The sequence below is a fragment of the Gymnoscopelus microlampas genome (assembly GCF_963454915.1).
Source record: "Gymnoscopelus microlampas genome assembly, chromosome: 18".
In the NCBI taxonomy this organism is placed as follows: Eukaryota; Metazoa; Chordata; class Actinopteri; order Myctophiformes; family Myctophidae; genus Gymnoscopelus; species Gymnoscopelus microlampas.
Window position 1 is genome coordinate 16,642,215 of NC_139955.1, and position 27,593 is coordinate 16,669,807.

Below are 27,593 nucleotides of genomic sequence, written 5' to 3' on the forward strand. Positions count from 1 at the left end.
TGACACGTAAACCAATGTAAAGGCCATCAACCAACTCATGAAGCAAACAAAGACAGCACACCAGATAGGCCGTGACACCCCTCGAGGGGAAGTCTGCACTCTGCGATACAGAAGTGAGCATAGGGGAAAGGTGTTTCCTATCGTTTTGAGTTACCTGATGTGCGGTATCCCGACGCCTCCTTGTAGGATTTTGTACAGCTTGCTTTCGTATAACAACTGCGGATGTCTGGCTTTCTGTGATTCCAATTTGACTGCTACCTCCTGGAAATAAAACATGATAAACACACACAGGGTGATCGATATATAGGGCTATTCGTTAATTAATGTATTCGCAGAGGTGGAAAACGTACCAAAATGTTACAAGTACAAGTCCGGAAAAGTATTGGTATCAAAATGTACTTAAAGTACCAAAAGTAGAAAGTACTCATTATGCAGAATGTCCCGTTTCACAAGTTTTTTCAGGTGTGTAAAACGTATACAAATCTTTTGAAATTAGCCGATCTACAAGCTCACAATGCGATGCATGGTGAGCTTGTAGATTGGCTAATTTCAAATGGCCAAAATTGATATTAGGGATGAAGTGGTTACTGTGTGTTTTGTAATAATCAAAATTTACAAACTAGTAACTTTAAGTTTGGTGGAGTAAAAGTACAATAATTGAATGAGATAGTAGTGGAGTAGAAGTAGAGGTAAAAGTATTGGAAATACTCCAGTAAAAAAAATACCTCAATTGTACTTAAGTACAGTACTTGAGTAGATGTACCGAGTTACTTTACACCACTGTTAATTAGCCAAGTGGGCCATGTCGAGCTAGCTTTAGCGAGATTTGGCTCAATCTTTAAAAAACACATCTTTGCTGCAACAAAAATATTGTCCAAAATGAGCAGGAATGTTGTACCTCTCCATTTGTGATGTTGATTGCCAGGTAGATGTCGCCGAAAGACCCCGATCCGATTTTTCTGACCAGCTTGTATTTCCCACCGACTATGAATTCGGCCTTGGAGCCGCTGCTACTCGCCATAATAATAATAATATATAATGATGATGATTCACCAAAACAACCCGAGCAGCACTCGATTCACTTAAAAAAGTTGACAAGGGACACAAAAAAGGAACATGAGAGTCTGTGAGTGGCTCTGGTGGGGTCGACGACGATTCGATACTTTGTCGGATCGTATCGTCAGCTCGCGCTACCAGGAAAAACAGCCTCCTCTTCCACCTTCTGTTCCGATCCGTCCAGTACAAAACGTCTAAAGTTTAAAATGTCACCAGTGCCCGAAAGGGTGTATTCGTGCGTTTATATTGGCGTGTATTCCCATAAACATCCAGGAGAAACACAAAACACAACCGAATCTGTTCTCTGTTGTTTTGTAAATCGAAGGCCGAGTCGACAATAATCCAGTGCTTCTTCTTCGGGAGTTAGCCCGCTAGCTAAATGTAGCCCAACGGTTGAGATACCGAGAGGAAGATACGACGGCAAAAAACAATGTCTGGACCTCCTCTGTGTCGAGGGGCAACCGCGGTTCTCTTTCTGTTTGGAAAACTCAGGTGCAAATTCGTAATTTCGAGCGTGTTTTAGTCGAATTTCAAGGGTAGCAACCTTCTTCCCGAGGCGCAACCCACTCACTCCGCCATCTTCTTCTCTTCACCACTAGCCTTTTCTCTTTCTGGTTTCAGGTGTTACGGCAGCGTTGGTGAGTCGTCGAATTGTATCGCTCCAGAGGGCGCTGTTACCATCTCACGCAGCGTTGCCAGGTTTTGCGAGAGAAATAAGCAACCAGGTCTAGGAAAACAAGCCCAAAAGAAGCACCAGTAAGGCCACATGAGCACCTTATATACATAGGCTATTTGAAAATAGGAATATTTTCAAATACACAAAATCTTGCATGGGGGACTTGGCGCAAGATATTTTCAGAAGGTTGGAACTGCAGACAAATACATAATTTGGGGGTCCTTGACTTGAGAATGTTCGAGAACCACTGGTTAAACAACATTAGGAAACAAGGTCAAATAAACAACTGCAATTTATAAACAAGCCCAAAAAGACCGCAACCCGAAACTACCAATAATTACAACTTTACAGGAAAAAACAGCCCGCTTATAATAAGCCAACATGGCAACACTGCATCTCACGCTGTTTTAAGATTTGATGTATCACACGAATACTGAACGTTTGGACACACCTACTCACTGAAGGGCGTTCCTTTCTTTAACTTTTTTTTTAAAACTTTTTTAACCAAATTATTGAACTATTTTCTACATTGTCTGTTGACATACGGCAATATTTATTCTGACATTTACTATTGACATAATCCAATCATACATAGTTGAGTTAAATGGAAACAAGTCCCCTGAACTTTTTTTGTGCTATCCTTTAAGCCTAAATGTCAGCTGTACCTCGTGCCGTTTACGTTTTTATTTCTGTATTAAATCAATCCCAAAAATAAAAGCTTGGTTAATAAATTATAACTGACCAGTGACTACATGTCAGGATGTATGGATTGTATATGAAATTATGAAGAATAATTAAGTATAATCAGCCCAGACTAAATTTTTTCTAAAGGTGTAAAAACAGTTACAGTTACATTGCCAATAAAATAAGGGTGATTTTCAACCCCACCCCCTGCTCAGCAGGACAGTTTCGGTCCCCTTTATCCATCCAGCCCCCTGCAATCCTGATCACACCTCAGCTGTTCTCTGTGAAGACTCGCCAGCATGGGCCACGGTGAAAGACAATGATGGGTGTGTGTGGGGGTGGTGGGAATGCAGCAGAATGTCCCATTTCACACGTTTTTTGTATAAAGTGTATACAAATATTTTGAAAATAGCAGATCTACAAGCTCACAATACATGTGGCATCAGGCATTGTGAGCTTGTAGAAGCTATTTTCAAATGGCCGAAATGTAGTGGTCTAAATCTACAAAGTATGGAAACTAAAGTTTTCAAATAATAGTGGAGTAAAAGTACAATATTTGCCTCTGAGATGTAGTGGAGTAGAAGTAAAAAGTACAGATGTTTCAATATTCCAGTAAAGTAAAAATGCCTAAACATTTTAGGCTACTTAAGTACACTACTTGAGTAAATGCATAGCCTACTTAGTTACTTTCCACCACTGGGTGTTGATTGTTGAAGGCATAGTGATTGTGACAGGCAATGTTTTTTATTTTTATTTTCCATGGTAAACAATATGAAAAGCATGTCTGACACAGGGTTTCTCAGCACACTGATACATTACATTACATAGTCAATGTGGGTCCCATTTATTATTGCAATGTCTTAAGAGAAAAAAATGCCTATTTTTGGAACTCCAATGTTAATGGCTGTGATGTTGCAGTGGTGGAAAAGGTACTCAAATGTTTTACTTCAGTAAAAGTATCAATACTGCAATGTAGAAGTACTCCGTTACAAGTAAAGTTTAACGTCCGGAATTCAAATTTTACTTGAGTAAAAGTACAAAAGTATTCGTATCAAAATGTACTTAAAGTACCAAAAGTAAAAGTACTAAAATGTTTGAAAATAGCTTAGGTATAAAACAGGGCTAAAGTGGATAATGTATGTTTTAGAATGTAATAATTTATATCTGCAAATGAACTAGTAACTAAAGTTTTCAAATAATTGTAGTGGAGTAAAAGTACAATATTTGCCTCTGAGATGTAGAGGAGTAGAAGTAAAAGTACAGACAATTGGAAATACTCCAGGAAAGTAAAAGTACTACAAAATTGTACTTAAGTACAGTACTTGAGTAAATGTACTTGGTTACTTTACACCACTGATAGCTAGGCTATATCTACTGTGTGAATCAGGCCAAGAAACATTAGACATTAGACCTGTCAGTCAAATTTGTAATTTTGTCAGTGAGTGATGTGCATCGTCCATTAGCCAATGTGTAATGGGGCTAGCCCACAGTTTGATAAACCTGTTTTATGACTGGGTCTGATAGTCGCAAAATCCCCCCACCTGAAACATTTGCCAGAAGCCACCAGGCCCACCACTGAATTTTGTGTTCCAATCACCATGTTTTTGTGAGACACAGAGGTGAAGGATGATCTTTGCATGTGTGGTTCCTACTGTGAAGCATGAAGGAGGAGGTGCGAGGGCATGCTTTGCTGGTCACACTGTCAGTGATTTATTTAGATTTCAAAGCTGAGTAGGCCTATACATTTACTCAACTACTTAAGTACAATATTGACATACTTTTACTTTACACATTTTTCAATACTATACTTCTACTCAACACCACTACATCTCAGGGGCAAATGTTGTACTTTTTATTCCACTACAATTATTTGACAGTTAGTTACTTTGCTGATTTAGATTATTAATACAAAAAAACAATGAACATACATTAACCACTTCAATGGCAAAGTCCACCTCAAACAGCAGATGTAAGCCTACTGGTTATTAGGCTATAACATGCTCTACCATACACATTGGTTAAAATAACGTTTATTCATGCAGTTTTAAACCCAATTGATGTTTAGGATCATTTGTACAACGGACCACGATGGAAACCGTTTCCCTTGTGACTTATTGGTCAAGCTTTTTTTAACTGTACTTACATACTGTAAGAGTCGTAACCTAGTCCCCCTGAACTGTTTGCTGTACATATATATATATTTTAAACTGCTTATAAGATGGTTCTGCATAGTAGTGGCTTTCTTGGTTTTTTTTTATTCATATTTAGCTGACCTTGTATTGAACTGTACTTTCATGTGCTTTTTTCTGCAAATTTCTAATAAAGTATTCAATCAAAAAAACTGTTTTCAATCTTGCTAATAAAGTATTCAATCGATCAGAGAATGCAGTGACGGAAAAGCAGGCAACAAATGCTCAACATGCGGGAATTCTTCAAGGCTGTTGCAACTACACATGAATTCTATAAGTTATTTCATAGTTTCATAGTCAACAAAGGTTTTATAAAAAGCCACATTTCTCAGGTGGCCTACTCTGTCACCTTTGTGCTCTGGAGTCACCCGATTCGATAGGTCACTGGGTTCTGTGTAACACACCATCGACGTGATCAGCTAATGTTGGTTTAGCTTAGCCGTCGGGAACGCGCATGGACGGTATCACAGCACGGGAACGCGCTCTGTTTTCCCTGCAGTTAGAGGCCTGACCGTGACGTCAGCAAGCAGTCAATGGTGACAGCCCTCTCCACAAAATATCATATTCAAACTATTTCCTCCCCTAAAAATAGTACAGTCTTGTGTCATGGCACAACATGCTCCCCTAGCACTTACTCTTCATTTCATACCGTCAGTTAAAATGGGGATATCCCTCTTAAACAAAATGAACAAAACACAAAAATGGAATGGTATTTGTAGGCTACCCTTATTTACCGACCCAGTCATGATCTGTATTAAACATTAATGTTACACTAAATACAAAATTCTGATCATCCACTTGAAACTATTTCCCATTAAAAAATACCTACCTTGATAATAACACAAACCACCTTCAACTAGGATCCTGCCACATGCAATGGATTGTGATAGTGTTTCACATTGTGAGCTTGTAGATCGGCTATTTTAGCTATTTTTGGAGAGAAAAAAAAGGAGGAAAGAATATCGTCAGTCACTGACAATATACATTTTGGTTAAAAAACATAGTGATATTTGATTTTAGCCATATTGCCCAGCCCTACATCAGCATAACATTGGAATTGGATATTATACTGTATCTCTGTATAATGTCACATAAAGGTTAATATAAGAGAAGAGGATAGGGCCTGGGCCTGAAATCGATCCTTGGGGGACACCACAGCATAAGGGAGCCGTCTTAATGTCATTGACTCACTATTATGCAGACTTAAACATGTCCACTCCACACTTAAGTAGAATATGAACCCGAGGGCAACACCAGAGATTTACACATATTTCTCCAGGTGGTTGATGGTGCATGATCAATGGTGTTGCCAAAAGTGGCAGTCAAATCCAGGACAATCTAGCAGTTACCTGAATTGGCAGATAACAGAAGGCACTTTCACTTTCAGGAGGTCAGTTATCGTGCTGTGTTGTAGGGTACAGAAACCTGACTGATAAAAAAAAAAGATTGTTGCCATACCAGCTGAGTAAGGCAACCCTTTCTACAACTTTGGACAGAAATGGGAGTTTAAAGATGGGTCTATAGTATTAGTTCAGAGAGGAGGGATCTAGATTTGGTTTTAAGGCATGACTCGAGAGTTATGTGTTGTCTGTCCATGTGTCTGCCCGGATGCTAATCTCGTAAATGCTGGACTGGCCAAACTTTGTATTCATACTCTGCCAGTAGACCACATAAGTATTTCCACTGTTATTTTCACATGTCAAAATATTTTACTTTTAATTTTATAATGGATGGAAGTCAGTGGCTGTGATTGTGCTGAAACCTTGCCCAAATTTGGAGTCATACATCATAGATATGTCATAGATGACAAATGTCACATGCTGGCTGGTCAGATTAAGTCCGGAATCTACAGAGGCCAAGTTGGAGATCCACATTGGAGTCACGCCATGTGCATCCCGAGATCCACATAATATTGTATTTTTTTGAGAAGAGGAATGACCAGAGCAGGTTTCAAATTGTTGGCAGAAGACATGTGATATGGCAAAGTCTGCATTTTGCTGCCACAGGTCACACAAGCAAATTAGGCAGGAACAACCTCAGAGGACAGGGATCTGTTAGCAACCTGTTAACTCTAGACATCAGGCCTCATTCTTCGATGCTTCATCAAAGTTCTCCACAAGATCTGGAACATCGTCATCCTCCTCCTCTTCATTGTCTTCTTCCTTTGGAGCGTTGCTGTCAAGAGCTTGCAGGGGAAACTGTTTGCGCAGGCTGGTGAGGCTGTCGGGTCCCAGGTGACTGAGAATGCCGGGAAGCATCTCTGTTAGCTGCTTGGTCTCAGCGTGGCCGCTGATGGCGAATATGTTGGCATTGAGAGAAGCCTGCACTTTGGGGTTGTTGAAATGGATCACAGTGCCATCATCCTTGATCATGTTCACCTCTTCAATTTCAGTAATGCTGTTGACAGCCAATGTCTTTAGAGAACTCTGTAGTTTTTTGTCATCAGCAGCTGTCTTGTGTACCACCTTCTTCTTCCTACGAGGTGCGCCCTTTCCCCTATCCACACCTCGCACCTGGTCTTGAAGTTTGGCCAATAATATCTTATTCATGCTGTCACTGATCAAATATCTACAGAGGCATGCCCTGCTAAACTTTATATAGGCTGACCAGAGCCCTAGTCTGACGTCACACTCAACACAAACCTTTGCATGCCTTACATCAGCGATTAGAATCGCACATCGGCGAAAACCTTAGGGAGTGCTGTGCCCGGCATCGAGTCATTCAGATAAGCGGTTGTCCAGAACTGACCAGTATACCCATATATAGGAATATAGTATGGAGATCCAATTGTCCAGAACCGCAAATCCAACCGATATAACCATATATGGGAATGTCCATATATGCATTTGGATGGGTATATACATATATGGGCATATGCAAAGGGTATTGCATAATCAGGCGGGGCATGCATTCCCTTTTTGTATTGTTCCTGACTTGCATCATTCCCAAGTAGGCTGGTGCCCAACGTGCACCAGTCTTGTAAGTTATAATGAAAGGAAACTAACCAGGCCACAACAAAACCAAAAGAAACAGAAGGACTGCCAGCCCCGTGATTCCAATACCAACACCTAGAATCAGATGATCAGCTGTGGGAAATCAATACAATATTTAACTTAATATATTTTACTCGCCCCCCTCCTTTTTCCCTCAACATAAAATGTCTTAGTTGAAAAATCTACAAGATCTACAAGCTCACAAGGTGTCGTGTTGCAATGCCTTGTGAGCTTATAGATCACCAAAGGTTTGCCTATTTTCTCAGAAAGATGGCCTATTATGACATGCCCAGAATAATGACGCTAGGGTTCATGTGATTAATTATGAACAGAGAAGAAAATCAATCAACATTGTTTTCAGTATGGTTTTCCGGTGATTTACATGTTTTTCGATGACTATATCTAAAACTAACTAGCTCAGTATCCTTGTGGTTAGAGAGTCCACCCTGGGATTAGGAGGTCAGGGGTTCAATCCGCCACTGAGTGATACCCAAGACTGTAAAAACGGCACCCCTGCTTGGCACTCAGCATCAAGTGTTGTATTGGGGGTAAGTCCAGTGTACTTGTACATCATGTGACATGCTAGCGTCATGTCCAGGGGGTGTACTTGTACAGTACGTCTTGTGACATGCTAGCGTCATGTCCAGGGGGTGTACTTGTACATCAAGCTGCCTCACACTAAGGAACCGTTGATTCGCAAGGATACTTACATCTAAAACTCCATTATACTGTACATTTCAATAGATTTTGTTGACAAGTTACAGACAACGTCCTGTGTCTACTCACTGTCTTTTCTCCCACTGAGTTCCTGGTCTGACAGAAGTACAGTCTTTACTGTTTTGCTTCACTCACTGCCTTTTGTTTTAGCCATTATTTTTATGCCATTATTGTTTGCCTTTGTTTTTTTTATGTTTGATTGTTATTAGTTTTTTGCTCTGTAAAGCACTTTGAGCTGCATTTATGTCATGAAAGGTAAATAAAGTGTATTATTATTATATAAATAGAGAAAAACATCACATGGATGCAACTGGGACGTATCATCAGTGTTGTAGCCTGGGGTCGACGGATGTTTCGGGTCTTGCAACATACACCCTCGCCCAGGTGACCCAGCCGGGGTTGATCAAGCCCCCGACTTACGTCCCAGTAGATACCCACGGTCAGTCCTCTCAGGGCAAGACAGGGCCACTCAATCCGCTTCTCCGGAACTACTCTGCCAGGGCTGGGGGAGAGGAGAGGCTCTGGCACGTGGAGGGACTAGGCTCTGTGGATGGCCTCCTGGCCGGGCTCCTCCTCCGTCTCACCAGGTCCAGGACCTGTGCGTTGCACCAGACTCCCCCCGTTCCAAACATTTCATTCTGGCGTGATGGTTTCTTGGGCTGTGGTGGTACTGCAGGCTCCACTTGCGGCTTGCTTGAATGGCCCTCCGTAAAGGCCTCACTGTGGATTTGTTGGGCTTCTTGCTCACGGAAGACACAGGCTGGGGCGCTAACCTATACTGCTCCCGGATGCTGTCTACATTCCGGCTGTTAACCGTCTCTCCAGTGGTCTCCAAGAGCGTTTCGAAGTGACTAAATAGGTGAGTCACTTCGAAACACGCACCGCAGTGTTTCGAGGTGACTCACCTATTTATAGGAATGTATTTCGTCATGCGTCTCGCTAGCCAATCAAAGCACACCCTTTCAACATATTGTCACGTGTCACGTGAAGCTTGACCAATGTTAGCTTGGCTAGGGGAGGGGGGGACACAGCGAAAATCAAACGAAAACATACTCTCCACCATGCCTTCGGCCTGGCGGAGACAATAACAGAGGAGAGGGAGAGAGGGGGCATACGATCAAAGCACTTGATTATTTCTACAAAATGTGTTGACAAAAATGTTGTAAACATGTTTACAGGTAACTCCCAGAATCCTCTCTTAAGGCCTGGAATTCTGGGTTGGCTACTTGTTGTCCATTTTTAAACCAGGTTGGTTTACACTATGTTCCACAGCAGTTGAGTGAGGTGGAAAGACTGGTGACGCGAGTAAGCTGTTGAGTACATGAGAGAAGCCTACCATCATGTTAGGACCAGGACTCAGGAGTGCAGACAGTACAGTAGCCTACTTATCAGAAGAACACAAACAAGATCGACATCAGTTGGAGAGATTGTCAGGAAATAATTTGACTGGAATGGTTAATCTTATTTACCTGTTACAAACAAAGATACTGGTTGACTGATCCACTTATCGCCTGTTTGTGCACCTGAAGTAGTCATCTTTCTCATAACTTTTATCTCTCTTATTTGAGTTGGCAGGCTACAGTAGGCCTATAAAAACCCCAATGCTATGATAACAGGAGACATCTGCAATAATATCTGGGGGGGAAAAACAGGCAATCAAAAACAAAATAAACCGTAAACAATCTTCTGTTTAAATGTTATGGCGGCATCTATAAATGTTACATTATCGCCATCTACTGGATTCAACAATCAAATCAAGAGGGATATTGTCACTTACAGTATACTATAGTATCCACAGAGACTGTGCCAACAACAATACAATATGACATAAAATAACTAAGTAGGCCTACATCTACTGGATGTAATAATACAAATAATAAATAATGTATTTTATTTGTATTGCACTTTTCATTCACGAAGACCAGGACCACAATGTAAACTTGATTGATTGAATATGAATAATATAAACCGGTGTGTAACTCTGAGGGTTGAGTTGAGTTCTGCTTAATAAATACCAAACTGGGGGTCATTGAAATGATGTCCAGGGGCCAATTATCTCACAATCCACCTATGATCTCAGCCAATCTGCATGACTCTTTGCATGATTTTCTTTCTGTTTTGTTCTCTTCATAACTACTTTTAATTGTATTCAAGTGTCCTTTTATAATGTGTCGGTCTTAATGTTCTTAATGTTTTTTTGTGCTAATGTTTTGTGCCTTGGTCTTTTCCCCATAGCCCACCTGATGCAGTGATGGGCTCAGAGGAGAAGGCACTCTACACTCTAGAAGAGGAAGATGAATATGCAGCCACACCTTTAAGCCCCATTCTGCAATCTGCACTGTGAGTAATTATATTCTCTTATTTTTCTTATTTTATAATAACTTATTAACTCTTTGAAATTGTATTGAAATGTCCCTTTATAATGTTTTTTCTTTAAATAGTGCTTGATGCTTTGGTGTAAATATTTTGTGCCTTCTTGTTTTTTCTCGTCTTAGTGACAAAGAAGGATGTTGTGAAATCCCATGCGGCAGTCCTATGTGGTCTGCAGAGTGGAAGCCTTTTCGTGAGCGGCCTGAATACTACGTCTGGACTCAGAAGAGCGACTACCGACCAGTATTTTGACTGTTACAAAGGATTTCCTCCTGGATCAAGGTGAGCATCAGTGCCCTGTCATTCTCTTTCACTATAGAAGACCTCAGGCTGAGGTCTTCTATACTGAAAGAGAATGATGCCAGCACTCACGTTGTAGGCCTATGCCTCAGGTACTTTAGTTTTTCTTGAAAAGTTAAATATTTGATTACACTGAGGAGGACATTGAGCCGAAACACACGTCCGTTTGATTGCCTGTTGCCTGTTTACTTTTCAAGTAAAATAAAATAAAAGTATGTGAGAGACACAACAACGTGCTGGCATCATTCTCTTCCCCCCGGCATCACCGGGCAAACTGCCTGTTGTTAATAAACTCATTTATTGACATATTTTGTACAGATGATGCTCAGCTCAGCAAGATAATGGCCTCTGTCTGAAAGACTACCAAACACTTACCGGTTCGGTAACTTTAGACCAGACAGTCCCATCATCATGCCCCACCAGAGACACCCAGTCATTGCAGGAGTTAATGAAAGCAGAGGCAGAGAATCTGCTGTCCCCTGCCACCAATCTATGGATTGATCTTCTGTTCCAATCTCCAGTGGAAAGTTTGGAAACTACATGCAGGAAGTCCACACCTGATTGGATTCTACAACCACGCTTGGTGGTAAGTCCACTCCAATAATTAGTGTGGTTGCCCTAACAGGGCAACCAGACTATAGTACTCTATACACTTTCTTCCACTTCAAGATAAACAATATTTCGAACCGCATCTCCTCCCACAGTTTTTATCCCCTAATGTTGTGCCATATATCAAAATGACCATCTAAATCGGGAATCGTGCGCTTGTATTTTGCTAAGAGATTGGTTAAATAGTTTAATTGATATTGATTTATTAGTGCATTAAATTCACCCATCCACTTTAATGGAAAAGTGAAAAAACTAAAATTCAAGTATTTTTTTCTCAGAAACCGTAAGAGCTAGAGTTACCAGATTTGGAGGGAAAATTCATAATATTGTCCGAAATTAATGAAAAAAATATCACACCATTCGGCCTCATGGTGGCGCTATAACAGCCCCCTTTACGTTTTGGCCTGTAACTCTTGAACCGTAGGTCCGAAAATCAAAATTTCTTTTCACCTGGATTCCTTGGGTCACTACGCATCTCCCCATATAGGCCACGCCCATTTGCGTCAGGATAGATTTTTTGATATTGATTTATTTGTGCATTAAATTTCCCCATCCACTTTAATGGGAATTGCAAAAACTCCCATTCAAGTATTTTTTTCTCGGAAACCGTAAGGGCTACAGTTACAAGACTTGGAGGGGAGGTTAATAGTTTTTTGCAAAATTATTAAAAAAAGAATCACACCAGTCGGCCACATGGTGGCGCTATAACAGCCCCCTTCACCTTTTGGCCTATAACTCTTGAACCGTAGGTCCGAAAATCAAAATTTCTTTTCACCTGGATTCCTTGGGTCACTACGCATCTCCCCATATAGGCCACGCCCATTTGCGTCAGGATAGATTTTTTGATATTGATTTATTTGTGCATTAAATTTCCCCCTCCACTTTAATGGGAATTGCAAAAACTCCCATTCAAGTATTTTTTTCTCGGAAACCGTAAGGGCTACAGTTACAAGATTTGGAGGGGAGGTTAATAGTTTTTTGCGAAATTATTATGAAAATAATCACACCAGTCGGCCACATGGTGGCGCTATAACAGCCCACTTTACCTTTTGGCCTATAACTCTTGAACCGTAGGTCGTAAAATCAAAATTTCTTTTTCCCTAGATTCCTTGGGTCATTACGCAGCTCCCCATATAGGCCACGCCCATTTGCGTCAGGATAGATTTTCCGCCATTTTGAATTTTCTTCAAAACACACTTTTTGCTCCTTTTCCTACAATTTTTTTCCAAATCTCACACAAATCGGTACACGTGATCTATGGACCCCTGCGATAAACCTGTCCAGACGACATTATGATAGTCCGACCGGCGTCGGCGCAACCACACTTTGCAATTTCCCCGGAATTGCGACGCGTCTAGTTCTGAAATGTTTGTGAAGGACCCCTCTTTTTTTAGGCTATTTTTTTATCTCTGTGATCCCATTCTATACTGTAAAAGCCCCTGTGTACATTTAAATCTTAGAGTGTGTAAATTAAACCATGGTACGGGTCCATTTGATCTCATTTCGTACGTACGCTCTCTGCGTTATAAGTTGTCTGTGAAGTATGTCTGGACAAATATAGACATGTATATATGGCAAATAATTATGGAGATTCCTGACATCAGTGCGAAGCAGCGTTGTTAGGCAACAGTTTCTGTTGAGTTAAACCAGAGCTTGAAGATCAGTGCTAGATCATGCTAATTCCTAACTGTGAACACATGGGGGCAGCAAATAACCAAAATAATAGCAGATGTCTAGATTTGCACAGCACAGGCCTTTTCTGATCTACTGCTTGTTTGTCCAACTGTCAAATGCATGCATTGTACCTTTGACCCTGCCACTTACATTCTAGCCATTGTTGTAGGATATAGACCTGTGTTTTCATATTAAAATTGTCTTTCCATATTATACTACTTATTCTTACTTGGCAAGTGATTGAATACAGAGGAAGTAGAGGCTATGTTGTCATGAAAGATTCAGTAGGCTACCCTACCTCAGTCTAGACATCCATTAGTAGCACCAGTTAGCATGTAAGACCACATTGCTATAAGTTGAAAATTGAAATGCACCATAAGTGCATCTTAGACCAGCTGGTTCAAGGTTCATCAACATGGCTTTATTGTTACATATTTTATGCTGGTACATAAGAGTACAATTATTTTGTTCTGGTTCCTCAGACATTGTAGCAGCAGCAATAATAATAATACAAACATACTGTATATACAACAATAAGGCAATTAAAAAGTAATAATCAAAGAATAGCAGCAGATTGAAAAGAACAAAAACAGTTTGTCCGTTGGTTCTAGCAGTTAGGATTCCTGGATGGTGCGGTGTGCAAGGCTATTACTATACTGTAGGTTATAAACATCTATATTTACATGTATGTCAGTGTAAATGTAAAAGCTGTTAAGTGACATGTGCCAGTGTCCGTGGCGATGTTCAATACATGGGCTGCCTCCGAATTACCCGAGTTCTGTAGTTTGCTTTACTTGAGTATTTCTGTTTTTCAGTAGATGACTTTATACTTCTACTCCACTGCATCTCATAGGCAAATATAGCACTTTTTACTCCACAACTATTTGACAGCAAAATAACCTTGGAAGGCCTACTTCTTCCACCATTGGGTAACACATGATTTCAGCATTTACTGTAAGTCTCTAAGTAAGTATCATAGGTTTATCCTGTCAGACAAACGCAGACAGACAGGGAGTGGCAGAAGACGCAGAACACACCCACGTTGTCATTGATTCCAGTCTAAGTCTTGAATAAATTTGACTGAGATTTACGTAGGCCTTAAAACGAAACAAAACAAAAGGTCCTTCAAACATCAGAAGAAAACATTCAAACCACAGGAAGCATGAAATGGTTGTCCAGAGGAAATTCAAGGCACTGCCCTCCTGCCAAGAAACGGTGTCCTTTTTATGCTGCCATAAATAATTTAATATTATTTATCCAAACCATGGGATATTATTTGGAAGTATCCATGGCGAATCTCCCAAGTACAGTAATTCTACACTGAGTGTAACATCATGAACAACTTCTCTGCGAAGTGGTTGAAAGTAACTACAAGGAGGTACTTAGGAGTTACTATAATGTGCTGTACTTAAGTACAATTTTGAGGTATTTGTACTTGAGTATTTCCAATTTCCAATACTTTTACTTCTACTCCACTACATCTCAGAGGCAAATATCGTACTCTTACTCCACTACAATTATTTGAACATTTTAATTACTTTGTAGATTTTGATTAACATACAGTGACCACTTCAGCCCTATATACACGCATTGTGAGCTTGTAGATCTGCTATTTTCAAAAGATTTATATACATTTGAAAACTTGAAATGGGACATTCTGCATAGTGAGTACTTTATACTTTTGGTACTTTAAGCACATTTGATGCCAATACTTTTGTGCTTTTACTCAAGTAAATGTTTTATTCCGGACTATTGATACTTTTACTTAAGTAAAACATGTGAGTACTTTTTCCACCACTGTCTCTGCGTAGTTGCCGAGACAGTGAAGTGAAGCTAGGGGGAACAAATGAGAGGCTTGAAGCCTCCACTGGCCACTTCTGAGAGATGGCAGTGTAATAAACGTACTGGTACACAGACGGCCCCAAAGGCTTTCATCATCAACAGTCAAGCTGCCTGTAAAGAGAAGATACGTACAGTACCGTACAGTACTGTACTAAATGCACTGGGCTCTAATGCTGTATAGCAGTGGTTCTCAAACTTTTTCATGTCAAGGACCCCCAAAATGATATGTTTCTGGCCGCGGACCCCCATCTCAAAATATTTTGTTCCAGGGACCCCCAGAAGCAAAGATTTGAGTTACAAATATTCGCTTTAAAAATATATATGTATTCAAAGGTTTGCACAAAGTTCACGATTTTTCAAAAAATAGCAGATCTACAAGCTCATAGCGCGGCACTCGGTGCCGCGCTATGAGCTTGTATATCTGCTATTTTTGAATATCCAAAGTATAAAAGGTTGAAGTGGTTAAAGTTATTGTGACACATTTTGCTGGGGACCCCCCAAGGACCCCTGGGGGTCCCCGGACCTCACTTTGAGAACCAATGCTGTATAGTACTGTCACGGTTTGAGACAAACACTGGCATTTACTCACAACTACATTCAACAAACCAAACCAAACACAGGACTAAAATAGACAGGGGATTAACAGGACGCAGGTGAACACAACAGGCAATCAACACAGGATAGGCTAACAGGCAAGGAACACAGGTGACTAGGTTTACAATAATTACAGGGAGGTGAGACAAGACAGGAAACAGTAAACAAGGCAGACAGGAAACACTACTACAAAACAAGAGTACAGAAAACCAAGGCCAGGGCAACAGAGTTATAATACAAATGCAGTACAAAATGAACAACGGCCTAAACAGGCCTAAAGAACAGCCCTTAGGAGTCCAACACCATATAAGGGCATTCAAGGTCCAAATAATAAGGTCACCGTCCACGGCCCGAGGAGCGGACCATGACAAGTACTTCAATGATGAAACAATACCAGATACTTGTATGGAAAATAAGATGGCCCTGGGGTGCTGTACATTCTGAAATGTAATATTGAAAGTTATTTAACTTTATCTGTGATATGGCGGCAGATTTGGGTGGTTTGTGATTATATTAAGGGACATTGGGGGAGATTTCAGGGGAGTTCATAGAAATGTAGGCTTGTGCTTTGCTTGAGCAGCCTACTTCTCACATTCTGATTGAAAGCTAAGCCCCCCGAAAGGTAGAATCACCCCTGTGGGACATGAATAAAATATAGACAGTGTAACAACATTTTAACCACTTAAACCCTCTAGGCTTAGTAAACTTGTCTTTTAGTAAACTCTGTCTACACCAAAACTCATACACCAAAAATAGTAATAGCAAAATAACATTATCATATACTCAGAAAGAAATGAGTGTACACAAATATATAGAACATTTAGCACGATATTGCAATATGTGTGGTTGACATAAAATCCCAAGGCACACCTGAACTTGTCTCACGGCACACCAGTGTGCCTCAGTACACTGCTTGGGAACCACTGTACTACCATTATACAATTTAACCACATGAACCCTGGCGCCCCTATTCTGGGGTTCGGCAAAAACAGAAGATCTACAAGGGGTCACGTTGCAACGCGTTGTCAGGTTGCAGATTGTTTATTTCCGGTGAGGACATTTTGTGTAGAGCTAAAGCTGGGTGACTTCAGTCAACTAAGTATATGGTTAACAATTTGGAATTGTGCCTTTGCTGGTTTACTGAGGTAGGGTATACGTTGCAGCCAAAAATATAAATATAAATAACACAGTATAAATATTCTGAATTTAAATGGATGAATAAATTAGCAACCGAAGATAGGATAAATAGACAGAATATACTTTTATCGAGCAGAAATGATGACCAAAGTACGCTGTGACTGGGACTGTGTATGTAACTTCATCACTACAAAGTTGAATGGATCTGCTCCCAGATAAGACCTTTAGTGGCTTTATTCATCTTCATCTGTCATTGGTGGTGCCATGGGGTCACTGGCAGTATTTCCTGCCTTCATCTCTCCCCGTGGCCTCCAGGGGCCCTGAGCCTTTCAGCTATAGAGATAACCTCTAAGAAACACAAACACACAACCAGTGTGCAGGGTAGCAGCACTGAGGAAAACGCTTTTGGCTAGACAAATCGTTCAGTAAAACGTTGTAACCTCTTAAGTCCTATATATTTCGTTGTGCGACGAATAGTGAAAATAGCCAGACTACAGACTCACAACGTGTCGCGTTGAGTCACGTCAGCTTGTGGAGCCGCTGTGAGCTTGTAGATCTGCTTCAAGAGCGTGTAGATCTGCCTACACTCCCATGCCCAAAAATAGGTATGCCAGATTCAAAATGGTTAACAATTACGAAAGGCAAAACATCAGGCATACTGTACGTGTAGACTTTCATAATTATTACAATAGATGACATGAAAATATAATACATCCCGTTGCAGTTCATCTCTCCCTTTCATTTTTGGACCAGTGAGTCCCAGGACATACATTAAACTCTATTTCCACTCAACAGGTCAGAGGAGAACTGTGGTTTGCTGAAGGATGTTTGGACAGAAAGCCTGTGTCTGCAGACTCTGCACCCCTCTGTATTTACAGTAACTGATAAAGGAGTGCGTATTTGCGGACATGAGTGAGGGTGTGCACGCACATGCATGTGCATGGCTGCATCACTGCCACTATTGTTGTTGCCGTAGTGTTATCTGTAAACCGTTTATCATCAGATATAGGATACGTGGCTGTAGTTAGTAGAACAGTGGTTCTCAACCTTTTCAGGCTGTGACCCTCCAAATGTATCATAACTGGGGACCCCCCCACCCTGACAAGCACATGGAATGTAGGAGTTGAGGCATTCAATTTAGTTTGACTCGGTTCCACAGACACATATTGTGAAAATAGCAGATCTACAAGCTAACACCGCCTCGAGGCGTTGTGATCTTGTGGATCGTTTTTGTTTTTGTTTTCAATTATTTAGCCTTTTTCTAATGTTTGACCAGTTAGCTTGTTGATTACTTTTGATGCCGTAGTGGGCTTTTTCTTAGCTTTTAAAAAGAAGTTTAAGTTTGAGTCCTTAAATTGTCAATTCACTGTCATCTGGGGACCCCCCCAAAATCATGTGGGGACATGTCCTGACCCACAGGTTGAGAACCACTGAGTGCAGTATGGAGGGTACCGTGGTACTTCTCTGTCCTGTGCTGTCTCGTTCCCCTCCTCTCTAATAACTGGGGCTTCTACAGCTCTCTAATTACCACTAACGAGGCCTTTAGATTTACCCTCGCAATTAGAGGAGAGTATGCTTACTGTCCAATTTAGCGCCGGCCCCCCTCCCTGTCTCTGTCCACTGGCACTCCATGCATGTAACCCCCGTCCACCCGTCCCCCCAGAATCTGAGGGAAAAGGCCACAGTCAGCTGCTGGCTATGTGTTGTGAACCCTCCACTCTTATCCTGGCAAAAGCAGACATTAGGAGGAGGGCTAAGATTGAAAACAGACACGGGTGCCCTTGCGCGGTTTGAATGCGTGTGTGTGTGTGTGTGTGTGTGTGTGTGTGTGTGTGTGTGTGTGTGTGTGTGTGTGTGTGTGTGTGTGTGTGTGTGTGTGTGTGTGTGTGTGTGTGTGTCAGTGAGAGAGAGAGAGAGAGAGAGAGAGAGAGAGAGAGAGAGAGAGAGAGAGAGAGAGAGAGAGAGAGAGAGAGAGAGAGAGAGAGAGAGAGAGAGAGAGAGAGAGAGAGAGAGAGAGAGAGAGAGAGAGAGATGGGGGGCAGGAAGGGGTATAGAAAAGCAATTGTTTGTATTTGTTATTTAAGTGAGAGTGAGGAAAAAAATAGACGGGGAGAAATAAAAAGTGATAAGAGAGAAAATATTGCCTTATAAAGCTGCTATATTCTCTTTTAAACCTGAGCTGGATGAGTGGCCATGAGGGAAGCTGAGTTATCGTCCTGAGAAAGAGACTTTGTTTCAAAGCAGGCCACTGTGAGCTGTGCCAAAAAGCTTTTCACTGGACCTTCTCTCTCGCTCGCTCTCGCTCTCTCTATCTCTCTCTCTCTCTCTCTTTCTTTCTCTTTATTGAGCTTGTATTTTGGTGGGTTAGATGCTGTTGCCGGTAGAGACCAGTAGAGTCTTACACCTCCTATCCTCTGCCAGCTGTAGAGACTCAGAGATTATAAAAAAGAGAAGAAAAGAAAAAGAAACAAACCAGCTAGGGACCTCAACTGCTACCTAAGATAAACAAACAGAACTTGATCTGTATTTTCACATTCTTTCTCTCTCTCTCTCTCTCTCTCTCTCTCTCTCTCTCTCTCTCTCTCTCTCTCTCTCTCTCTCTCTCTCTCTCTCTCCCTCCCTCAGATAATTCCCTCCCTCCCTTGCTTTTGTCCTCACTCTTCTCCCTCATTCGTTCTCTGCATGTGTTTTAATCGCGGCAGAGCCTGATCACAGACACTCTATGTAAAAACATCAGAATAGGAGAGTGCGTTGTGAGTGTGAGTGTGTGTGTGTGTGTGAGAGAGAGGGGGTGTCCGTGGATGTATGTGTGTGTGTGCATCTAGTTGGGAAAACTTCTTTTCCTTACAGACATCCTTTCTGAACAGTGGGCGGGCTTCATCAGTGTGTAGAGGGGAGACCCCTGGTGCTGTGATTTGATTAAACAAACAGCCGGGCTCAGAGAAGTTCCTCCTCCTGCGGACTCCCAGGACACAGGGACATTAACCTTCTGTATATCCAGAGCAGCAGCTCCCTGCAGAGTCCCAGCTAGAGACCACTCCGGCCACTGCATTGAAAGCCTGTCAGATGGTACAGAGGGAAGGCAAGCAAGGGGAAGACGTTCTCATCCTATGCTGTTGAATGTGATAACGCTGAAGGTAAGAAGCCTGGCTGTCTTTCCCTCAACTGTCCTTTCACTTTTGAGTTCCACTGTCCGCTGGAAAGTAAAGATGTTCCTCACATGGCTTTGAACATTCACTTAGCCTGCATGGAGATAATACTGTGACTGATTCCATTTCATAGCTGTCTGTCACAGGATGGAAGTACCTCATTCCTGGAGGAATGATCCGCTGGGGTTGTTGAATGAATGAATGCATTTTAATGAGATGATAGTCAGGCTTATGTTGTTGATCATTTCTTACAATGACAGATTATTGTTGAGATTTAAGACTTCAGCTGAAAGAGTTAAGTCAAGACTCAGTTGCCCAGTTTTTGTTGCTGTTGACGCTGCTGTCAGACAGCAGTGTTTAGTGAGGAGGTCTCATTGTGTGTGTGTGTGTGTGTGTGTGTGTGTGTGTGTGTGTGTGTGTGTGTGTGTGTGTGTGTGTGTGTGTGTGTGTGTGTGTGTGTGTGTGTGTGTGTGTGTGTGTGTGTGTTTGTGTGCTGTGTTTGTGTGCTGCGTTTGTAATGCACATTCTTGTACACATCGCCCGTTACAATATGAATGGGTGTGCACAACCTGTTCAAACACCAACATTGTGGTGACTGGAGTTGTCCCTCACAGCCGGGTGACATTACATCTCTGTACACATGTCCCTTTGACATTCACCACAGTGCAACTCCAACAGTGTTTACCTTCTCACTAAGAGAATACGTTTAACAAGGTGTCCTAGGGTATCTGACTCTCTCTCTCACACACACACACACACACACACACACACACACACACACACACACACACACACACACACACACACACACACACATGCTCAAACCGCTTTATGACACAAGCTGTGTGTTAACCCTCCACTTTGTGCTTCACTGCTAAATATGTTGTTTGTACAGCTCTCGTCGGTCACCCATAGTGAACTATTGGTTCTCGCCAGCGGACCGTCGCTGTCCTGCCTCCCATTTGAAATCAGTCTTCCCTGTACAGAAACACAGGGAAGCTCCTCCTCACCAAGCCCTGGTTGTAGTGGTATCAAACTCGGCATCAGCCTCTTTAGTTGTGGGTCTATGTTTTCAGAGAGATCCCTAAAAAATATTTTGTGGCCTTGAATTGTAGCTTTGGCTGTGGATCTCTCAACAACATGTGAATTAGTGTTGTCTGTGCCAGACATAAACAATTGGTTGACTCATCTCCTCATTAATCACAGGAGAAGGTTTTAGTACCTGGAATGAGTTACATTTTGACTATGTGAGCTGATTTCACGACAGACACATGTGCCAAGCATGTAATCTTACAGCAAGCCCAACAGATGGTTTGCACATGAAGGCATCAGTTGCTAATAATGTACGGGAGTCTATACAGTACTTTGCTAAGCTAACTGGCTTATCATTTAGCACATTACATCTACTGTCTACAATTTACTTTTTCTGAATGGATAAAATCTGATTAACGTTTCCTCAACAGCTGACTCATGTGGATGGATGGCCTATCCACTTAGCCGATGGTGCGTTGTGTGTTAGCTTATTAAGTTCTTGGTGTTCTGTAAACAAATTATTTAGGGATGTTTAGGGGGCTATTTTGAGCCAGGTCTGACATTCTCTCGTATTGCTGTTTCAAATAACTTTTGGGAAATTGCGTTCATATCGTAGTTTTGATATTATAGTGAAGGAAACAGGTCTTCTTACTAATGCTTAGAAGTTTTATAACAGTGGGATGTTTTTTAACATGGGGGATTTTCTTCCCCAGTGCATCATGGGGTTGGTATGTGCTGTAGTACTGGTGCTCTAGTGCAGTCCAGCCCCAATGAATCCTCTCCCGTGGCCCAAACCTAATCCTTCGTCATCAGCTGTTTCCTGCCGCCACGGCGCCCTGCATGCCAGCCACTCGGAGAAAATGTGCTTCACATTATGACCATGCAGAAAACATGCCGTGAGTCTGATTCTGCAGCCGGCTCACAGAAACCCCAGAGCACCAATATGCTGACACTCCCTGCTTAACAGCAAGTTTCTGAAGCACATTGATCTCATTGTGTCCTTGTGTGATTTATCCTTTGTGAGCTTAAAACGCAGCTGTTGACCAGCGACTGTGTAATGAAGACCAGTGAGTGAATGTAGAGTTTAATAGTGAATGCCTGTCATCGGACTGTCTTTTACTTATCAATAAAGGACATAGCGTACAATATATGTCATCATGAGGGGGTTGGGCAATTAACAAAAATATATCAAAACTGATGTTTAGAACCAATTATCTGACTTAATCTTGCTCATGTTGGTTAATTGGATAATTGATAAGCACCTTCTTTTTTTAATATATTGTTTTATTTATTTTATATTAACAAATCAACATGATTTTCTTTTTATAATGGACAAAATCGATAAGTCTAATACCACTTAACCTTGTATCATACTTCGTTGTACAGATGGCATGCAAAAACTTTGGAAACAGCCGATCTACAAGCTCACAACGGGTCGCGTCCTAACAGGTTGTGAGCTTGTAGATCTGCTTTTTTTTTTTAAGGAATCGTTCATAAATTGTTTCGAGGCAAAAGTCTGACATAATCGTGATATTGATTTGAAGCCATATTGCCCAGCCCTCATGGTGTCTTGAGTATTGTCTTTAAAATATAGCAACATAGCAACCCTCTGAGTCACTTAGTGGTGGTCAATTATCTGGTGATTCATAATGCATCACTCATACTTTCGGACGAGGCAATAGTCTCCCTTCTCAGACCAGCAGTTAAAGATGTTCAGGACTTTATCGCTGACACCACATACTGTATGGACACTTAGAAGAGTTACGTACATATAACCTTTAGTGAAGATCACTCAGAGTGCTGAGACCAGAGCTGCTGCACTCCTGCCCCTCCATCTCTCCTCTCTTATTCTCTTCTTTCGTGCTCCCTCCCTCCCTCTTCATCCACTCACTCCCACTCATACAGAACTGACAGGCAGCTGCATCCCATCTTTGGAGAGTAGAGAAATACAGCCACGCCTAGAGGAAGAAAATATTCCTTTCTATTAATAATAGCAAAGTTTAAGAAGGAAAATAATATTTCAGCCAGCCACATTATTAAGATGTAATAATATTGTTGGACTTAAGGCACTTCAATGGCAGTATGTAAAAATATTATATCTTATAACTCTTTTCTTAACTCTTTTCTTAAAATTTGGGTATTGATAAGATGCTGAAGTGAGTTTATTTAGAAAACACTGTATTTATAGTGGTCATTTTCATAGCTGCTTGGACAAATGAAGAGTGTCAGATTGTTAGAACATACTAGTCTCCGACATTCTTTCTTTAGCGCTGGTCACATCTCTGGAGTTCTCACTGCCCAGAGTCCAACTAAAACATACCAGGGTTGTGATACAGTGCAGCCAAAGGAAAACACCATGTTGCTTTCACAAGATAACACATTTTTTTCATGGAAAATACATTATAGTTTTGTGTGTGTTTCTTCTATATTGGAGTGTCAAATGAATGCTTTTTTTAACAGCATATCCTATAGATTTATACATCTATTTATGTGTCAATAGAATTTCCTTTTAACCACTTAAAACCCTCAATATTTAGTAAAGTTGACCTTTGGCTCTATACTTGTTTCCCTCTACACACCAAACCTCTTTGCCGAAAATAGCAGATCTACAAGCTCGTAGATATCATATGCTGTTTTTGGTGAATGAACCAGAATAGGGATGCTGGGTGCAAGTGGTTAATTGCACACTTACCATCCTCAGGCTCACACTGCACCACCTTCATGTCCTGACAACATGGAAGACGGCTACCGGTATTCTGGAATATTCTTCTTAACACTTTGACAAAGATTCAAATGAGTTTTAGCTCTGGCCAAAACATAACAAACCGTGTAAAAGATCACCCACGTTTACTTTTTTCTCCCTCTTTTTGCTCCTTTTCTCTTCAGTTCACACACTGTTGTGGTTTGGGAAGCCGCCATGGAAAACGAGTGGAATTTAAAGCCAGTCAGAGTTGTAATTGTATTCAGCTGTTTCTTTTTTGTCTTTTGTACAGGGGGAAGGGGAGGTGGAGGGGTGGGGGCCGAAGTGTGTGTGGGTGTGTTCTGTTTCTCACGGGACGGGTGGGGGGGTGTTTGTGGGACGGTGTACAGGAAGAAGGAGGAGTCAAGGTCTATCGCTGTCCAGATGGAGGGACATGTCTGGTTTTTCAGCTGGGCTGGGTTTTTAGGTTTACAAGTATATGGTATCTCTCAGTGTTTCTCAAATGGGCATACAAGTACCCCTAGGGGTGCTTTGGGGTACTCCCAGTATTCAGCCACCAACAAAAACGAATCGCCAGCTAACTCGCTGCATCATTTTTTGACCTGCCCCCCCAAAAAAGCTACTGCAAAACCTCCCAAAATGTGTCAATATCATGAAGAATGTTTTCTGCTGGAGAAAGGGGTTGTAGTGGCTGACAAAATGTTGTAGTGGCGGTACACTAAGAAAGTTTCAGGACCATGCACTGTTTAGATGTGTCTACTGTATACCTCAAAGTGAAGGTTTTCAGGGAAATGCCTGCTTACTTCAGAAATGTTCAAAGAAGAAAATACACATTAACTTGCTGTTTACCAACAAAAACTGTGCTTCAAACTACGAAAAGAGGAAAATCAGATGCGTTCAAATGACATTAAGTTACAGCTACTTTTTAAAAGTTCCTCTTTGATATCTCAATCCATTTAAATAAGCTCATTAAACCGATATAAAAGGCTCTCCACATCTAAGCATTATTCTGCTAGTCTACCACCACTGCTGTTTCCCACAAGCCTGTGCATCCTTTGGCGCCCACCCTGTCCCACCACCAGCACCCTGTCCCACCACCAGCAACATTTACAACGCAGTTTATAAGGAAGCAAAGCAACATTCACTTCCTCTCTGTTATAAGCTGATCTGTAGTCACTGTACACTAATTGGAAATTAATGATTTTATGCAAAAAATAAATATAGTAAAAAATATGTGATTTTATTTTATTTTTTGCAAACGTGCAAACGTATCACACCTTTCAGTGAAATGTACCATTTAGACTAAGTGAGGGGTACTCAAAGTGAAAGAGTGATGCATGCCTCCTCAAAGCGAAAAAGTGTCTTGTGTCGACACAAGATAAAACAGTGGTGGAAGAAGTATTTGTCATTTAAGTAAAAGTAGCAATACCACCATTTAGAAATACTCTGTTACAAGTAAAAGGCCTGTATTTGAATTTTTTACTTGAGTAAAAGTATTGGCATGAAATGCACTTAGGTACTTTCCACCACTGGATGCGGATGCATGCCTGGCCTAGAGGGATCTGGTGCATGTCCAGGTAAAAGGCTGCTGGCTACGCTGTGCTAATGTGACATCATAGCATTTCTTTCTGTGCCTACTCAAAGCGAATGAGTGATTCTTGTTTAGATGTGCGTGAATCGACTGCCGACAAAAGGTTTACTTTCAGAATGAGTGATTTTGGAGAAAATGAATGCATTGGTAGTTAAGCAGTGGACTTTACCAATTTGTAACCTAAATCCCATTGTTCTGATGTGAGGAGATCATATATATAGTATCACGTATTGGAAAAATACATTAGGTGTTCTGTTTATTTCTCCAGAAAATGTGTAAATGTCCACAATGTGCAATGGCGTCAAGCACGTCATTGCACATACGTAATGTACACACTATATCAGAAGAATAGGAGTTAGGTTAAAAACTGGCAAACTCCAAGTGCAGGTGGAGCTGGTCATGGCTGAGACTGGAGCTTTATAATTTGGTTGAACGTTACCACTATGGGATGATTTCAAGAAAATACATAAAGATCTCATACAAGGTGCATTCTCTGCCACAAATAAATTAACTATCCTATTGTTATTCGTAGCTGCAATTTATATTTATAATTACGTTTGTATTTGTATGTGATTGTTAGTTATGTTTTATGTTGTGTACTGTATGTTTGCAACTTGTCCTGCTGCTTGTCCTGAACAGGGCTCCCTCGTAAAAGAGATTTCTGATCTCAATGGGATTTTACCTGTATAAACAAAGGTTAAATAAAGAAAAACTAAATATATGGATTTGAGTAGATGACACCACTTAAACCTATATACTTCATTGACCAGATGCCTCCAGGGGTCTATGCTAGGCCACCTCCTTTTTTCCCTCCACATTGAATATCTTTGCAGAATAGCCGATCTACAAGCTCACAATGCACCGCAATGTGATGCGTTGTGAGCTTGTTTTGGGATTTGGAGATATTATTACATAATAGGGACGCTAGGATTCAGGTCGTTCACAGGAACACTTGGCGGCAGGAACAATGTTTCGGTACGCATACCTTCATCAGGTTATCTGGATCAGATAACCTGAAGAGGTTCTGTGTATTGAAACGTTGTTCCTCCTAATAACTGTATTTTTTATCTACAATTGAATAAGATAGTGTCCTTTATGCTTGTAATCATTTGAAAACATTCTGACAGGTCCGTGTAGAAAGAAAAAGATTGGCACCAATTTGCATGGCATTCGTATCTGTTTTGAATGCATTATCAGTTCATTCCAAATAATGCATCCGGTTCCAACCCTAGAAGGGGGAGATTAGTCAAAATGTTAAATTGTGCTAGGTAGAGTCCACCCGACACCTGCCCCGCATTTCCCATATCAGTTCTGAGGCTGAACCTGTACCTGTCATTAGGACAGAGTATGGTCTGTGAGCCCAAATATTAATATTAATATATATCACAATTATTAATATGTACTTTTATATAATATAATAATTTATATATGCAAAGTAACTAAGTTTTCAAAATAATTGTTGTGTTGAATTTGTAATTCAAATAATTCCAAGTCTTGATTTGCTATGTAGAAAGGGTGGAAGAAATGAGCAATGCATTCTGGGGCTGCTGCTAAGGGGACCAGAAGGTTTGTCTCAGGGGGATTTTGTCTGTCAGAGAGGGGTGATAAAAATGGAGGTTTGTTTTAACAAAGACATTTTTTTCCCACAGAGCATGCCAAAGTCCCGCTTTAGGGGGACATATTTTGAGACCCAGACTTCCTTCTAAAGAAGAAAGCTCCAGAGAAAAAATAACAATAGAAAAACTTGATGATGATCCACTGTATATTTTTGTGTTATTTGGAGTATGTCTTAAAGTGTTCAGTGTGTCAAAGGTGGTTGATATTCGGTCTCATTCTATTTATTATGGTTTGTATTGGAAAGAGGTGATCCTTCAATAGGGGATGATTGTTTCATAGATCATGACTTCCTGTGTACACTTCAGTAGAGTGTCTGTGCTTTGTTGTGGTGTGTTTGTCATTCATGTGCGTCTTGCCACTTTGTCTGTGTTTTTTTTTCTTTGCTGTTCCTTCTTTTCCTCAATTCATTTTCATTGACCTCTGATTTCCTGTTTACATCATTGGACCTCTGGTTGTCCACTGGCGCCTGGTACTGATCCATCTCTCTGTGTTGTCTTGGGCTAGAGGTTGCGGTGGTCTGCTGTAGTATCACTGATGCATCACTGACTCACACCCACTCAAGACCAGTATGTTTCCCAATACAGGAAGTCAGGCTTTCCAGCTGCGCTTTGGGAGGCTTTCAGGTCAACATTCACCCTTTTGTTATTTAATGCATTTATTTT

At 41.1% G+C, this 27,593-nt stretch overlaps 3 protein-coding genes across 7 annotated transcripts in view; 1 reads left to right on the forward strand and 2 right to left on the reverse strand.

Moving 5' to 3' along the window:
• The window catches only part of csnk1a1 (casein kinase 1, alpha 1), a gene marked incomplete at its 3' end in the record, with an annotated part of 36,382 nt that extends 34,686 nt beyond the window's left edge, over window positions 1-1,696 (reverse strand). For all 4 annotated transcript variants that reach the window (XM_084041652.1, XM_084041651.1, XM_084041649.1 and 1 more), the window contains exons 1-2: window positions 899-1,696; window positions 155-261 (exon numbers count right to left, since the gene is read on the reverse strand). In XM_084041652.1, the coding sequence (XP_083897778.1) occupies window positions 155-261; window positions 899-1,021 (230 nt within the window). In that variant the 5' untranslated portion in view covers window positions 1,022-1,696. The remainder of the gene's footprint in view (window positions 1-154; window positions 262-898) is intronic.
• A 4,987-nt stretch (window positions 1,697-6,683) lies between these two features.
• On the reverse strand, window positions 6,684-7,154 carry LOC311065593 (transcription factor BTF3 homolog 4-like; the record flags this gene model as incomplete). Its single annotated transcript, XM_084086023.1, has 1 exon — window positions 6,684-7,154. One exon carries the CDS (start codon window positions 7,152-7,154, stop codon window positions 6,684-6,686), a length of 471 nt encoding a protein of 156 aa, XP_083942149.1.
• A 12,441-nt stretch (window positions 7,155-19,595) lies between these two features.
• pdgfrb (platelet-derived growth factor receptor, beta polypeptide) overlaps window positions 19,596-27,593 on the forward strand; it is a 39,649-nt gene continuing 31,651 nt past the window's right edge. Inside the window, exon 1 of one of the 2 annotated variants that reach the window (XM_084085789.1) lies at window positions 19,596-19,978. In XM_084085789.1, coding sequence (XP_083941915.1) covers window positions 19,952-19,978 — 27 coding nt within the window. In that variant the 5' untranslated portion in view covers window positions 19,596-19,951. The remainder of the gene's footprint in view (window positions 19,979-27,593) is intronic. The other variant, XM_084085788.1, reaches the window with a different exon arrangement.